Raw genomic sequence first — 12,787 nt, forward strand, 5'->3', positions numbered from 1 at the left:
CTCTTCTCTGGTACAAAATAACAACAGTCTTTTTAAAGGCAAGTAAATGATTACGGTGAATGCATTACCTCCAGCCCTTCTTCTTGATAATGCTCCCCAGAATCACTTCCGCCCTGAAGAGGAAACAGATAATGTCTTAGGATACAGTGTCCTGGAAACGCAAGAGTCAATCCAAAACACCAGATCCCCTCCTTGTTTGAACTCTCAGTGCCTACATGTCCCGAAAATAGAAGCTGCTCTCGGCTGGTAGCAGTTTCCACTGTTTCTGCTTGTGCCTGCGGAATCCTGCTCCTGGAGCATTCCAGAAGCACCTGCCAAATCCTGACACACTGGCAGGAGACCGCCTGCAGTCCTGATACTAGGAAACAGCAGAGTCACTTGGCAGTTTGGTGTTTTTGAACCAATGATCCCATATATAACTGTCCTCTTTGGCGGTATCCAAAGGGAGTCAAGGGTTTCTTTCTAATGGCTGTGGTCTCCGATTGTGACTGGGGAAGACAATGAGGCCTCATGCTTTTCAGACAGAAAATACTGACTCCAGGCGATCTTGCAGGATAAAAGAACCTATGTGTGGCTTTAGATGTCCCAAAGCCAGGATTGGGATGGGCATGCAGCAGCCCACATAGAGAATGTCCTGGATTCCAGTGACAAGCGTCATAGGAGAAGGATATAAGAAGTCGTAGGGAAGTGTCCTTCCTGCCGCTGACTCCGGTCGTGGAGAGTTATACTGAAGACACCCTCACCATCCTCTCCCCCTCCACCTACCCCAGCTGGGACCCAAGCTTAAGGAGACCAAAACTTCCTTCTAGGTTCCTCCCAGCCAGACCAACATTGTAAGAAGTAGGTGGGCTCTCAGGCTTTGTGAATGGTGACATCAATATAATCAGCACTTTATCCATTAGCATCTGTCTCTGTTGGAGTGTACAGCCTGGCAATAAACCATGAGGTGGGTTAGCTGTGGGGCATGCCCCAAGTAGATACGTGTTGAATGTTACTTCTGGGTTCTTTCCCCAGACTCTCTTGCACCCTTGCATTTCACAGTGGGAACCTATCTCATTACACAAGGACAATCAATCAATAATTAATCAGGACCGATTATCCTTTACAACAGGAATACAAACATAGCTCTAAAAGACTTGTTAATCACTCCCCCTTTTTCAGCCTTAGGCCCACTTGGTAACAAGCAGGATTTAACAAAAGAAGAAAACGCTGAGATAGGGTAGGATGTGGAAAGGAACAAGGCGTCGTCAATTGTATTTTCTCTCCTTGGACTCAATAGAAAACATCAAGGATGTGGGCTCTGAACCTCCCTGATGGTCCTTAAACACAGACATGCCCTTGAAAGGAGGAAACCCAGGCTAGGAAAATGCACTTTTATCAAGCAGTGATGAACCTGATACAGCAGTCTGACTGTTATTCTTACCTGGAAGCAGGGGAATTAGGCGTACAGGTGATTACACTCCTCAGCCCTGTTAGAAAATTGCAGAGCTGCTCAAGCAGCTGTCCAGATGTTTAGCTTCTTTCCTGCATCCACGTTCATAGCAGGAGGCCAAGGCGTTCCACTTCTGTTGAATGTGCTTATTGTGCAGGAACAGAGGGCATGGACCTTGAAGGCACAGCACCCATGTGTTCTGACTTAGCAGTGAGCCCTATCCCAGAGCCCCAAACCTGCTCTCAGGTCCATAGAAGGTTAGAGCTAGCTGTGACTTCTCCAGCAGAAGAAGCAAGGCCTCTTTGCAGCGCTCTCTGTCCTTAGAATGGGGTCCGAAATGTCCTCTTATAAAAGATATTGGGTTTCTTGGCATCTTTGGAAGCCCCTCCTTTAATCTCTGATTTACCTGTAATGCCCGGTGGAGGGACAGGCCTGCTTCCCTGCAGAGAGGATGTGTCCATTTCCCTCGGGGTTGAGGAACTACGAGGTGTGGTTATGAAATTATGAGACTAGCTTTGGAACACCACGCTGGAATCTGCTCACTTATGTTAATTACATTCAGCTAATATTTATAGATCTCCACTGCCACCACTCTGATCTCAACCACCTCTGCCCCTCGTGTGGCAATTGCTTCCAGTCCATTCTTCATATAGGGACCAGAGGTAGGCAGAAGGGCCCAGAGATGGTCAATAGCCCCAATTCTGGTGATGGTGGGAGAGGGAGGGAGAAAAGCAACGGCATCAACATGTGTGGGGAGGACAGACCCTTGTCAGCAATGGTCTGGGCAGAGTCTCTTGGTTCCAGAAATGACACCTGAGAGACACATCAGGCACTGACTTACTTTCCAGCGGCGTAGACCTCAGCTGTATCAAAGAGATTCACTCCACTCTCGTAGGCAATTGTCATCAGCCGTTCAGCAACCTGCAAGAGGATGCACAGGTCACGGGGAGGGGGAAGGGTAAGCTGGGATGAAGTGAGAGAGTGGCATGGACACATATACACTACCAAATGTAAAATAGATGGCTAGTGGGAAGCAGCCGCACAGCACAGGGAGATCAGCTTGGTGCTTTGTGACCACCTAGAGGGGTGGGATAGGGAGGGTGGGAGGGAGACGCAAAAGGGAGGAGATGTAGGGATATATGTATACCTATAGCTGATTCACTTTGTTATACAGTAGAAACTAACACAACATTGTAAAGCAATTATACTCCAATAAAGATGTTAAAGGAAAAAAAGGTCAGTCGTAAAAGCCAAATACTTTCTAAAGCTGGGAAGCAACTTGGAATCCTCTGGTGGTCTTTATGAACATGGAAATTTCACCGACCATTCTTGTTTTTCTCAGTTATATTAAAGAAAGAAAGAAGAAAGAAGATTCAACTGGCCTGAATAGGGTAAAAGTACCCCTTCCCTCAGACCTATACTGGGCACTGAGGGATTTCCTTCAGCGCTGGGATAAGTCAGCCACCAGGAACACAGTGAGATGGAGAGACTTGTGTTTCTCACTCTGCTTGGAAGACGTGGTTTGACAACATGCTCTGTGGCACTGCAATCTCACTGACCAAGAGGGTCATTTATATCCCTGGTGACTTCATTTCTCTTCTTTCTCTTTTCCCAAGCCAACAGGTTCTGGCAGCTGGGTGACTCCTGACCTAAAAGTTTGTAACATTTTTCCCTGGAGGCTTAGCAGACTGTACTGATGAACCAAAAGTTACATGGAGCTGGGACTGTTGGAAAACTCCTGCCACGCACAGCTCAGCACCACCCCAGGCACCATCACAGAACGACCACTAGCCGCACTGACACTACATGGAGAGGAGGGGGTGAGTGCACCGGTGCCTCACAGGTCAGCCTAAGACCTCCAAGCTCCTTATTCCTTCCTTCGTGCTGCTGAACACGAGTGACAAGTGCAACAGAAGAGCACAGGCAATAGCTATAAACCACACCTTGAGGGATGGCACTGGAGGGACAGCGATAACACTGGAGAAAGGACATTTTTTTCATTTTGCTGATAGACTTATTAGTCAACTGAAAAATTACACACCTCACAAATATTTGAAATTGATTTTTCCATTATGTTTTTCATTGTGGGCTAAAGGTGCTTCATCAGCATTTCCAAGATAAACTCTTTTCCTGTTGTTTTTTAAATTGGCATACCAAGAAAATTGTCAGGCTAGCACAATGGACTCCATGCAAATCCTTTAGAATAATAGCAGCAAAAATGTTCTTACTGCTTTAAATTTGCTACTGTTATGACATTTCTCCTAAGTAGAAGTTAAAAGTTAAGAACAGTATAGTTTTTCCATCATGACTGCCATATATATATACTTTTAATTTTAAAAATATTTTTGGCTGCTCCGTGCAGTATGTGGGATCCTAGTTCCCTGACCAGGGATCGATCCCATGCCCCACGCAGTGGAAGCATGGAGTCTTAACCACTGGACCACCAGGGAAGTCCCTATATTTTAGAAATTATTTTGCTTGCTTGTATTGTGTATCATCCTTGTGTTATGTCACATGACATACTAGTAGATTATGATTGGGAAATGTTTATAATAAATCTTATCTAGGGAGAAATTTTAAGATAAGATGGAGAATTCTGAATGGAGAATTGAACTAAATGATTGCTGAGATGTTTCCCAATCATGGGATTTGAAGATCCGAATGTGGAATAATGAAAAGAAATCACTGAACTAAGTCAGAGGATCAGTGTCTGGCCTTGAGTGTATCACTTACTAGATACATAAACATGGGCAAATCATTTGACCTCTCTGTGTTTTAGTTTCTTTATCTGCAAAATGAGGATGATTCTGTTCAGGCCCCCTAGGGAGCCCATAGGTCTCAGGGGAAGCTGACCTTACCTCCCTCTAAGGGGGGTCTGGTGGGCCTGGCATGGTTCAGGGAAGGTCATGTGACACATCTGGGCCAATGAGATGTGAGAGGAGATTGGCTGAGGACTTCTGGGAACACTTGCTTGCAGAGTTTCTAGAAGCGACACTCCATCCCTGGAGTTACTATTCTAACTGAGGTCTAGAATTCCTGCTGCTACCTGAGGATGAAGTTGATATACAAAGGAACACAGGGTCAGGAGAATCACTAGGAAATGGAGTGGAGGCTCTGAATGAGTCAACCTGGAAGCCTGCTCTATCTCTGCACTTCTAATTTAAAAGTAAAAATATTTTTTCCCTTATTGGTTAAGCCAATTTCAGTTGAGTTTACTGTTACCTGCAAATGAAGGAAGCTTAACTATGTCACAGATGAGAAAACATAAATAAAACTCTGAAAATTAAGTGCTATAAGATGGTAATATACTCATCATTATTTTAAAGTATTATAATTCGCGTGAGTAACATCTATCTTGGTTTTATGATGACGCCAAATCATCTTTGGGAGGTACCTCACAGTTATCTAGTTTCCAGTTTGAATCCTTTCGATAATATTCCTGCCAAGTGGCTATTCAATAAATGGTTGAACTCTCCCAATAATGGGGACATCACCACCTCCCAAGGTGGCACTAATGATTATGTCACTCAGCACATTACGGTGCGCTCATCCCGGGATCCAATATTTGTATCTGCTTTGTGCCTACGTTGCCACATGGAAATAGTTGAGCTCCATCAATTCAGCCATGGGTGTGACTGTGGTCTGGCTGTGCCTTCATTCCTCCTTGCTGGCAGTCTCTCTGCCGGGCCCTGGGGGGAAGCCACAGCTGCTCTTGGGAAGGACAATCGCTATTTGGTCTGCGTTTGAGGTGAGAGCCTCTGCAGTCATTCACAACAGCTTTATTGTGTAGTTTTTAGAATCATAATTTTGAAATGATTTATTTCAGAGGCCAGCCCTGCATACTCTGACCTGGGCAAGCTGGGCTCACTGCAGCAGGGAGCAGACACTGTCAAGGGGAGAGCAAAGATGAAGGGGGAAATAATATGCTTATAGTTGATCCTTCTGCTCCAAAAGGGAAGATGTATTTGTCTTTCTCTGCTCCAAAAACCATACCAGGCAGTAAAAGGTTATGCACATGCTAGATACAGGGGATTATTAACTTTAGACCTCCTTTCTTCCTTGTCATTTATTGTGCATCTGATTAAAGTCTGCAGCCATTGCTTTGATATCTGTGGATCTGCCTCTGTGCCTCCTCAACTCACCCTTCCTGATGCCAGTCAGAGGGCCCTGGAGTGGAGCTTGTGATGACCACCCTGGTCCTCCTTCAGCGCTCAAGGACTTATTCCCCCAGCTCGTAGGAATGCTGCCATCAGAAGGCACCTGGCTAAAGCGAGTCACCTACCCCAAGGTCAGACCTGCCTCCCAGGGCTGCCTCTATCCAACGACTGGTCATACAAGGGATATAAACACTCAACTCCTCTTGCCCCAACTTGGGACAACCCTGCAGGTCCATCTGAGCTTCAGAGCTCCCCATGGGGTCAGCTGAGGTCATTGCTGAGACTGCATCATGGCCCAACTTCCTGATAACTGTTCTGCATGCTAATTTCCACCAGAGGTCTGCTTCCCAAGGACTCCCCTCTGCAACGAGCTCTCTGTGGTGACCTATGCCCAATAGTGGGAACAGAAATTCAGACAGATAAAAATATGCAGATAAGACTCCTCCCTAGGGCTTCGCTGGTGGCGCAGTGGTTGAGAGTCCGCCTGCCGATGCAGGGGACACGGGTTCATGCCCCGGTCCGGGAGGATCCCACATGCCGCGGAGCGGCTAGGCCCGTGAGCCGTGGCCGCTAAGCCTGCGCGTCCGGAGCCTGTGCTCCGCAACAGGAGAGGCCACAACAGTGAGAGGCCCGCGTACCGCAAAAAAAAAAAAAAAAAAAAAGACTCCTCCCTATGGACCTATTAAATAACATGGTGACCTTGCGAGTTGTGGAAAAGACCCTTTATCTCCCCAAGCATCTCCTTAGGAATGATAGTAAGAACTACGTTTATAAAGGGGAAACAAGATAAAATGGAAAATAATCTTTAAGTCAGTCTTAGCCATTTCCTGTGACTAAACTATTACCCTTGTAAAATGCCAGAATCCCAGGAACTGTATTGTAAAATAGTTTGCTCTGCATTTTCTCTAATCAGCATAATGGAAGCCAAAAGTAACTCACCTCATCTGAAATTTGACCTCCAAATGTCACCCATGTTCCTGGAAAAGAATAAATATTTGCATGTTATTCTTAATCATTTTTCTAATATTGCCCATTAAGGGAAACACTTTTTCTTACATCAGGGCTACTTCAGTAGGTTGCTCATGAAGGTACTTGGATGAGCGGCACTTGGGGGCTGAAGTCCTGCCCATCCTCCTCCTGTCGCTAAGTTCCCCAACAGGGATCTGTATTCCTCTGCATCCCTCTGGATGCCATTTCTTCATTCAAAGGCCCAGTATATGCTAATGGCAGCCCTGTCTACTAAATTCTTTTTCTTCTGACGTAGGACCATGTATGCTGCTGTGCAAGAAGTCCCAAGCCCACTTTGGTGCACACCTATTCTTGCTCCAGCTTAGCTAAGAAGTTATCAGTTCTGAAAGTGAAGGTAAGACCTTGGGTCACATTTCTCCCTTTCTTTGCCTCCAGTGAGGGACTCTATTTTGTGTTCTCTATTCCCTTTCAAAAGGAACCCTCTCAGGGGTCCTTCCAGTCCCCACTTCCAAGCCCCAGGAGATGACACTTAAGCATCTTCTCTCTTACGACCTGCTACTCCAGAATGGAAGTTGCCATTGGTTTTGGGGTGGGGTAGAGGCAGTAGCCAGCATGAGGTTTGGGAAGGCAAGGAGGAGAGGCATAACCAGTAGCCAAAGATTTGCATTTGTAAAACAAGAGGGAAGCAGACACTGAGTGGGCTGTTTCCACTCCAGTCTATAGTCACCTCATTCGTATTCATAATTCTCTCCAGGCAAAGACACTGCACCCAGGTGCTCAGGACAGTGAGGTGACTGCCCCAGCTCCTCTGTCTCAGGAGCTCACAGTTGACAATACTATCAACAAATGCTATGATGGAGGCAAACACAAGGCAGGAAGGGAGGGAGTGCTCTACTCAGACTAGAGGTGGCCCTCAGGAAAGACTTCCCAGAAGAGGTGACACTTTGGTTGAGTTGCAAAGGAAGGAGCTGAATGAAGAGGGGAGGGACAGGCATTCCAGGTCCAGGTAAGAGCATGGGCAAGGCAAGTAGAAAACTTGAGTGGGCTGATGAGCCACGGCGTGGGCTGCTGCTCTGAGGAGTGAAACATGATGTGGAGAGGGAGGGGTGGCAGGAGGTGGCTGGGCACCGTTCGTGTTTGTGGGGGTAACGAAGAGATGTGGTTGGAAACTTACGTTTTGTGGTGTGTAACAACAGGATAGCTACTGTTTATGGAACATCTTCCAAATGCCAACAGTACACTGAGAAACGTGTATAAGACGTTTCATCTCTAATAATTTTGACAAACTTACAAGGCAATTTTATTATCCCAATTTCCAGATGAGGACTCTAACATCAACCAACCTAATAAGTGATACACTCAGGATTCCCACACATGCTGGGCTTCCTTTCCACAGCATTTTGCTGCCTCATCAGTAAGCTTCCAAATTAATTATGGCACTTGGATTCATATTCCATAGAAGCATGCTGATGTAACTGTACCTGTTTTCTTCTCAGTTCTCAGGGACTACACAGACGTAGAATATAGGTTATTTTACTGTCACACTCTACACCCCCAGAGGTTGAAAATGGGTGGCTTACAGATTGCACTCAGCTTGCAGACTTGTTTTGCCTGGCAAGAACAATGTTGACCCACTTGATATTTTAATAAACTTGGAATAAGTTACCAACATTTTGATAACTTAAGAGATTAATCTCCTTAATCTTAGTAGATATTTCTTTTAAAAGTCTGATTTCTAGCTTCTCTTAACAACAGAGGATCAGTGGCCCCACACGGCAGACATCCCCTAAATCTGAGGGGCAATGCCCTCTGTGGATGGGCTATACCCTCCCTGTTTAGTCAAAGGTCACACACTTTCCTTTGTATTTCCAACACTGAAATTAATTGGCAGTTGTTATTTAGTACCACGTGTTTACTGCTATTTTTCTTATTGTAAAATTTAGAGAAAAATGGACTTGTGCATCTCCTAAAAGACAAAGTTTAGTATTTCAAGAAAAAATAGGGGTGCACTTTTTTTTGGTGGATGTGAAGAATATCCAAACAAAAAATATTTACAACAGAAAAATTACAACTTAAGGCACTATAATTAAACAAGCCATGACTGGTATACAGAAAAGATGGGCGTTGGGAAACTTAATGGACTGAAGAAATGGCAGCATTTGTTTTGAATGAGAATAAAACAAATGATCTGCTGTGAAACGCAGTTCTCTATTAAGTGAAAAAATTGCCTCAGCATCTAAACCTTTTTACAGACAACACTTTTATAAAAGAGTTTCTTTTGAATGTAGCAGAAATTGTGTCCAGAGCATAAACAAGCACTTGCAAATGTTCATATAATCAGAAACATTGTCGCTCAGCATGTTAAAAATACGGCTGAGCGTTTCGCTGGTGGCACAGTGGTTGAGAATCTGCCTGCCAATGCAGGGGACACGGGTTCGAGCCCTGGTCTGGGAAGATCCCACATGCCACGGAACAACTAGGTCCGTGAGCCACAACTACTGAGCCTGCGCGTCTGGAGCCTGTGCTCTGCAACAAGAGAGACCGCGATAGTGAGAGGCCTGCACACCGCGATGAAGAGTGGCCCCCGCTTGCCACAACTAGAGAAAGCCCTCGCACAGAAATGAAGACCCAACACAGCCAATAAATTAATTAATTAAAAAAAATACAGCTGAGAACTTTCAGGATAAGTTAAATTATTGGTGGCATCTTCTATTGCAGCAAATGAGCACACAGATATAAATAACAGCACACTGTTAGCTATATTTATCTGCGATGTTTTGAGAATCTTGGAGGGGTCAAAGAATTTTTGAACAAGAAGTCTCTGCAAGGCAACATTACTTTGTGATGAGAAGGGTCTCAGACCATTGGATATAGAAGGCACTGTTCCAAATTTTAAGTGTTACTACAGATCAGGTTCTCACAAAGGGTGGGGCTGACCTTGGACCCATCAAGTGACAGATCAGAGGTGACAGTATTTTGTAGGGGCACTATGCATAAATCCATTAATTTCCTCATTCATCAGAAATTGCTTTGGGCTAAAACGAAACAGGCCATGGATTCACTAATTAATATCATGAATCAGCTATTCTTCTACATCTTGCAGCAAAATCAGGTCAGTGTTTGCTTAATGAATTTGCTGGCTTACTTGTGCTGTGATGTTGGAGAGAATTTTTTTTAACTGTTCATGTCATCAAAGGAAATAGTCCCATTTCCACTTAGCAGCAAAGATTGGCTCAAAGTCCCAAGCTTCTTGCTGACATTATACCTCATCGACACCTTGTGAATATTTTTCTATTGGGGCATTCAGAAGTATTTGCACAAATGTCTCATTTGCTTCTCTCAGCACTGACAACGAAGTCTTTGGAAAATTCATTTGTTAAAGAATAATTTGGTTCATCTTCCAACATTGCAGTCAGTTTCCAGATATGAAAGTGGTAGCCTGAAATTTATTCTCTGAAATGGGGCTTTTGAATACAGGATTGCATGCTTTAGGAAAATAAACTGGTATTATTTAGCTTACCTTTCTTAATTGATTTTTGATAGTACAGACGCAGGGCTATGAAGTTATCAAACTGTACTACAAAATGGTATTGAAGACTATGACAACACTGAAAGCTGGGACTGTACACCCATCTTGGAGGAAATAATCTTCCTATCCACATTGGGAAGAGCTTATGTTTAGGAGCAGTTTTATTCCAAAATTAATCTGAAAAACTACTTACCAACCCCAGTTTACATATTTAAGGCTGCATACCATACATCACAGAGAAAACCACAGGGCCTGACTGACATTTTGGTACAGAAGAAAAGACACTAGGTTTCTGATGTCAGGTCAAAGCAGTAATGAATTATAAGGTAATGATAATAATAATAATAAATGCTTTTCTTTTTCAGCTTTAGATTAAAAGTTTAAATATAAAATAGAATATGGATATCAGTGCTGCGGAGGAATGGCTGTTGGCCTGTGGTGGGTTCAAGATCCCTGGCTGGTTGGGGTCTCCCGTGCTCTGCTTCTCCCCACTGAGCTACTGCCTGGTGCAGAGGAAGCCATGGCGCTCTGGATCACCAGGAACTGAACATTAATGCTGAAAATAACGTGAAGGTCAGTATGGCAGGCGCAAAGTGAGTGCCTGTGGCCACTGTTGCAGCCTCTAAGCCCGGGCTGAGGCCCAGAACAGCGCTTGGGGACATCGGTAACAGAGTCAGTAAAGAGCCACAGGCCAAACTGCCCCTGAAAAAGGAAGCAAAAACTCTAGCTGCTGGAAAAGTTATTGCTAAAAAACTACCAAAACCTCTGGAAAAGACACCTGTACCTGCGCTGAAGCCCCACCTGGAGCCGGATCTGGAGCCAGAGCCAGAACCCGAGCCTGTTAAAGAACAGAAACTTCCCCCTGAGCCTATTTTGGTTGATACTCCCTCTCCAAGCCCCATGGAAACACCTGGCTGTGCCCCTGCAGGAGAATATGTGTGTCAGGCTTTCTCTGATGTAATTCTTACAGCGAGTGATGTGGAGGCAGAAGATGGAGCGGATCCAAACCTTTGTAGTGAAGATGTAAAAGATATCTATGCTTATCTGAGACAACTGGAGCAAGAGCAAGCAGTCAGACCAAAATACCTACTGGGTCATGAAGTGACTGGAAACATGAGAGCCATCCTAATTGACTGGCTAGTGCAGGTTCAAATGAAATTCAGGTTACTCCAGGAGATCATGTACATGACTGTTTCCATTATTGATCGGTTCATGCAGGATAATTGTGTGCCCGAGAAGATGCTGCAGCTGGCTGGTGTCACTGCCATGTTTATTGCAAGCAAATATGAGGAAATGTACCCTCCAGAAATTGGTGACTCTGCCTTTGTGACTGACAACACTTACACTAAGTACCAAATCAGACAGATGGAAATGAATATTCTAAGAGCTTTAAATTTTAGTCTGGGTCGCCCTCTACCCCTGCGTTCTCTTCGGAGAGCATCTAAGATTGGAGAGGTTGATGTTGAGCTACATACTTTGGCCAAGTATCTGATGGAACTAACTATGTTGAACTACCATATGGTGCACTTTCCTCCTTCTCAGATTGCAGCGGGAGCTTTTTGCTTAGCACTGAAAATTCTTGATAATGGTGAATGGACACCAACTCTACAGCATTACCTGTCATACACTGAAGAATCCCTTCTTGTTGTTATGCAACACCTGGCTAAGAATATAGTCATGGTGAATCGTGGGCTTACAAAGCACATGACTATCAAGAACAAGTATGCCGCGTCTAAGCACACTACGATCAGCACTCTAGCACAGCTGAATTCTGCACTAGTTCAAGATTTAGCCAAGGCTGTGGGAAAGGTGTAACTTGCAAACTTTGGAATACTATAAAATCTGCAAATAAAATTGGCACCATGTGCCATCTGTACACATTATATGTTACATTTATTTACTTTTAATAAATAAATTTTTTTTTTACTAAAAAAAATTTTTTTTTTACTAAAAAAAAGAGTATGGCTATCATATATATTTACATTAAGTTATATGCCTACACCATAATGTAGTAAAAATGAAGAGTTTGGTTGCTTTTGGGGATTTTGTCATTCTTCCATTCAGCTTACTTTGTTTAGGTAGGATACATCCCTGGCCCTTTAGACATTTGTTATTTATATATTTTTATAGTTACTTGTTTACAAACTTTATATCCTTTACTAGAGAGTAAGCTATCTGAGGGTTAGGGTTTTATTTAATTTATATTCTTACCTCCACAGCCCTAGAATGAAAGTGAGTCCTTAGTAGATGGTTGGTAATTATCTGGTTAAATTGAATTGAATTGGCTTTTTGACTATCATTAATGTACAAAATACTGGGATAGTTTCCCACCAAATAAACATTTATTTTGATTTATATAAACATGAAAAATACTCATCAATAGTCTTCAGTTCTAGTCCCTATGAGATTGATGTGTTTCTCCTCATCCTCTGGTACCCACGCAGCAGTGCCCCCTCCTGGAGAAGGGCAGGTGGAAGGTCCTTCTCCCTGGCTGCAAGGCCTGGGGGTGGGGGGGTGAGGGCACAGTGTAGGCAGGGTCCACCGCCACCCATGAGGATGAGTTGCCACTTAAAAATGGGACATATTCCCTCAGGATGGAGAGGGATCAAGTGGCAGCTTTCCAGACAAGGGAACTCTGCTTGTACGATTTTATCTCTACTACCCCCCTCCACAAGATGTAAGGTGGTTTATTAATTAACA

The 12,787-nt window shown here is 44.1% G+C and overlaps 1 protein-coding gene and 1 pseudogene across 2 annotated transcripts in view; one reads left to right on the forward strand and one right to left on the reverse strand.

The window, feature by feature from the left end:
- KCNAB1 (potassium voltage-gated channel subfamily A regulatory beta subunit 1) overlaps positions 1 to 12,787 on the reverse strand; it is a 267,048-nt gene that overhangs the window by 71,703 nt on the left and 182,558 nt on the right. For both annotated transcript variants that reach the window (XM_030842399.2, XM_060298489.1), the window contains exons 3-5: positions 6,529 to 6,566; positions 2,274 to 2,353; positions 69 to 113 (exon numbers count right to left, since the gene is read on the reverse strand). In XM_030842399.2, the coding sequence (XP_030698259.1) occupies positions 69 to 113; positions 2,274 to 2,353; positions 6,529 to 6,566 (163 nt within the window). The remainder of the gene's footprint in view (positions 1 to 68; positions 114 to 2,273; positions 2,354 to 6,528; positions 6,567 to 12,787) is intronic.
- LOC115844901 (G2/mitotic-specific cyclin-B1 pseudogene) lies at positions 10,608 to 11,902 on the forward strand (annotated as a pseudogene).

The sequence above is a fragment of the Globicephala melas genome, chromosome 4 (genome assembly GCF_963455315.2).
Source record: "Globicephala melas chromosome 4, mGloMel1.2, whole genome shotgun sequence".
NCBI classification, from domain to species: Eukaryota; Metazoa; Chordata; class Mammalia; order Artiodactyla; family Delphinidae; genus Globicephala; species Globicephala melas.